Source organism: Leptonychotes weddellii, chromosome 5 (assembly GCF_054177405.1).
Source record: "Leptonychotes weddellii isolate Sample4059 chromosome 5, ASM5417740v2, whole genome shotgun sequence".
Classification (NCBI taxonomy): domain Eukaryota; kingdom Metazoa; phylum Chordata; class Mammalia; order Carnivora; family Phocidae; genus Leptonychotes; species Leptonychotes weddellii.
Window position 1 is genome coordinate 142213183 of NC_138373.1, and position 3858 is coordinate 142217040.

The following is a 3858-nucleotide window of genomic DNA, read 5'->3' on the forward strand; positions in this document are numbered from 1 at the left end:
TCTATCTGATAATAAATATTCTAAGAATATCTGATACTTTAATAGCATAGGAACTAATGGACAAGTGGTGAAAAGCTCTATATGCTAACAAATATGACCAATAAATTCCAAATTCACACTTTCTATGACATATAAGCTTCAAGTTGTCACAGAATATTTAAATCTGGTATTAGTCTCTGTCAGAAACTTCTTAACTACTCTTACAATACAAATGCACATAATATTTTTCATGCTAAAACAGTCACAAAAATTGAATAACTCACTTAGCCAAATTCACTTTTTTTGCAATGAGTCTATCATTGATCGCCGAACTCACTCATTGACTTCATTTTCAATGCTCACCTCATCCCTGAAATATCCCATCTTAGTATTTGTAGCACTAACAGCACTTTATTTAGGTTATTCTATTTTTCAGTCATAGGCCTGTATTTTGGTAACAAGACATACTGCCAGGTTATAAATGCTTTATTTTTATTTTTTTAACATAGAGGAGGTTTGGCGGTGGATATATGGCCAGTTGATGTTTTTATGACTAGAGTTCAAGTTCAGGTTCTCTTTCTTATAGAATGTAAATGTATACCTACACATGTATATGTAACTGTTATCAAAATTAAGCTTAGTCACTAAAAGAAGATTCACTGTCTGAACTTTCTTCTGTATTTTTTTCACCTTCACCATCAGGCACTGGAGCATCTGGCCTCCTGAAAGAGAAAGGAACAATTTTTAAAGGTTTTTCCAGCTGAAAAAAAGAATTTACTAACTGTAAATTAGGTTCATCCTAGAATATTGCTGCTAATAAATCTGCCAAGTCTACATCCTTAACTGAAAGAGTCTCCTGCTCTCCACAGCATGCTTCTCTTTGGTTTCTCCAGCACCATGAGGACCAAGTGCTGTTCCTGTATGGGCCACAGCACTGTTTACTCTTGCCAGTCCTTACGGAATGTGCTACTTCAGCACTTTCTGCTTTCTCATTACCAGGGAGACCCAACTACAGACGGAGATGCGATGTAGAGAGGTTGGCATGCCCACTGCTACATCTCTGCAGTCTCCAAGTGTACAGGAGGCACAGAGAAAGGAAAGCTAGAAATGGAAAGAAAAGGAAAATCTTCATGTTTCAGGAAAGCTGCAAAAAGAAATTTAAAAATGGAAGAGAGTGAAAGAATGGCTATTAAGAAACAAACAATATGGAAATTTTGCAGGGGAGAAGAGGGTCTGGTAAAAGAAGGTTCTTAATGTTTGTTGAGTGTTTTTATTTATATTTTATCTTCATAGAATGAATGTAAAAAGTATGAGCTGGCAAAAATAATGTCTCAAAGATTCCCCAGGCACAACAAAGAGATATGAGAATGGTTAAACTCCAACTTTGCAGGGATATATTATAATAAACCAAATGAAATTTAATGGTGTCATCAAAACAGTCAACTAGATAGGCTCTATAGTGTTTGTTAGTAAATCATTTAATCAATATGGTAATACTATTATTCAGCCTCTATTCACTCTTATGAAGAAAGTAAATTAAGCAAGTAAAGTATACTTCTGGAGAAATTAAGAAGGAAAGGAAAAATGATATAGCATTGAAACCTACCAGACTTATTTCTCCCTCAGGCGCCTTGATTCTTATTAAAGAGTTAGGACATTAACCAATAAAACTTTGCCACAAATATAATTACTATTACTCAAATTAAAAAATGTACAATCTACCATTTACACTTAGTTATTAAAAATTATGGCTGAGTTTTGGCTTATGTTTTTTAATATTGTATCTGTCATGATACAAAACAGAGAAATGCTGGCATTGCTCCCAGCAATGGGTCAAACATAAACCTATTTGATCTGCTGTACAATTTTAGTTTATGCCTATGAGGAAGTCACATGTACTCAATATAGTAAAACTTTAAAGCTGGGTACAGCATGTTTAAGTTTTGACTGATATTCCATCTCCCTAAAATACGAACACAAGACCATAGTCTTCATTGTTCTCCATAGAAGCAAGAACTCTAAAAGTAGTGGGCATGAATACTGGAAACATTTTCCAAGTAAATTTCTCTTTGCTATATAGGTGATTTCTTACTTTCTTTACTTTGTTAAAAAGGAAAAAATTACCTGAAGGAATTATTTGAATACTACATCGAATTATATCTATGGCAGCTCAAACAAATAAAACAATGTATACGATGCCTCCAAAATAAATGCTACTTAAGGGCAAAAGCAGCTTAAGCTTAGAAGGAGCTGAAATTAAATACTTAATTTATGTGTGTAGCCATTTTTAATACTTGTGATCATCACAGCTGTATAGCATAATGGTTAAGAACACAGATTCTGGAGTCACACTGTTTGGATTCAAATCCCAGTCTTGCTACATTTTTGAGCAACTTTGGGGAAGCTAGGTAACCACTCTGGATCCAACTAATTGACTGGATTGTTATAATGATTAAAATGAGGGGCGCCTGGGTGGCTCAGTCGTTAAGAGTCTGCCTTTGGCTCAGGTCATGATCCCGGGGTCCTGGGATCAAGCCCCGCATCGGGCTCCCTGCTCAGTGGGGAGTCTGCTTCACCCTCTCCCACTCCCCCTGCTTGTGTTTCCTCTTCGCTGTGTCTCTCTGTCAAATAAATAAATAAATCTTTAAAAAATGATTAAAATGAATTATTATGTGTAAAGTATATCAAATAATATTTGGCACATAGTAAGTATATTAAATAAATGCTATCTTCTATCATCATCATCATCATCATCACATGCCCACCATTTTTCCAGGAACTGTGTTAGGTGCTGAAAATACAGAAATGAATAACAAGTAGTTCCTGCCCTGAAGAAGCTGATATTTTAGGGGGATATTTCAGAGGGAGACAGAAATGCAGATTATTATTATATAGTGTGATATACATGAATACAGTTGTAGTAACTATGCTTATGTGAGAAGAAAAAGTAATTCACTCTATGAGGTTTGGTTAGAGAAGATTTCAGAGAAGGGGAGACACTTGTAAAGGCTGTTAGGATAAGAGTAGGAGTTTCCCAGAAAAGATGGGAGTAAGTGGGGATGAGAGAGTCCTGAACAAAGAAAAAAAGGCGGGGGGGGGGAATTCATGCCACATTTGGAAACTACAAGTCATTTGGGAGCTAGAATATAAGGTAACTGCAGTTAAAATTTGATGACATTAGACCATTTGGCAGGAGCAATAGGTATGAGAATTTCCTTCCTATTTAAGGATGAAAAATACTCCTTTGTATGCATATACTACATTGTTTAGCCATTCACCTGTGGGTGGGCATCTGGGCTGTTTCCACCTTTGTGCTACTGTGAATAATGCTACTATGAACATGGTATACAAATACATGTTTGAGTCCCTGCTTTCACTTCTTTTGGGTATATACCCAGAAGTGGAATTGCACAACCTTATAGTAATTCTATGCTTAATTTCTTGAGGAACTGCAATATTGTTTTCCATAGCAGCTACACTATTTTACATTCCCACCAACAGTGCACAAGGGTTCCATGTTCTTTGTATCTTTGCTAATACTTGTTATTGCTTGTCTTCATTCATTTAAAAATAAATTTTATGCTACTTTGACTTGGAATTGCTAGGAAGACATAAGAAAAAGCATACACTAGTCCCTTTTGGATATAAAAAAGAGAAAAACTTCAAGATATTATGAGAATCAAAAGGCATAATGTGTATGAAAGTATTTTATAAGTTAAAAAGCTTTACATGAAAAACCCACAGCAAATATCATCCTCAATGGGGAAAAGCTAAGAGCCTTTCCCTTAAGATCAGGAACATGTCAAGGATGCCCACTCTGGCCACTATTGTTCAACACAGTACTAGAAGTCCTAGCAACAGCAATCAGACAACAAAAAG

General features: G+C 35.6%; 1 protein-coding gene across 3 annotated transcripts in view; it reads right to left on the reverse strand.

Annotated features, from left to right (window-relative positions):
- Positions 1–447: 447 nt before the first annotated feature.
- Positions 448–3858, reverse strand: part of WASHC3 (WASH complex subunit 3) — a 51838-nt gene continuing 48427 nt past the window's right edge. For all 3 annotated transcript variants that reach the window (XM_031025913.2, XM_031025912.2, XM_006731302.3), the window contains one exon: positions 448–701. In XM_031025913.2, coding sequence (XP_030881773.1) covers positions 617–701 — 85 coding nt within the window. In that variant the 3' untranslated portion in view covers positions 448–616. The remainder of the gene's footprint in view (positions 702–3858) is intronic.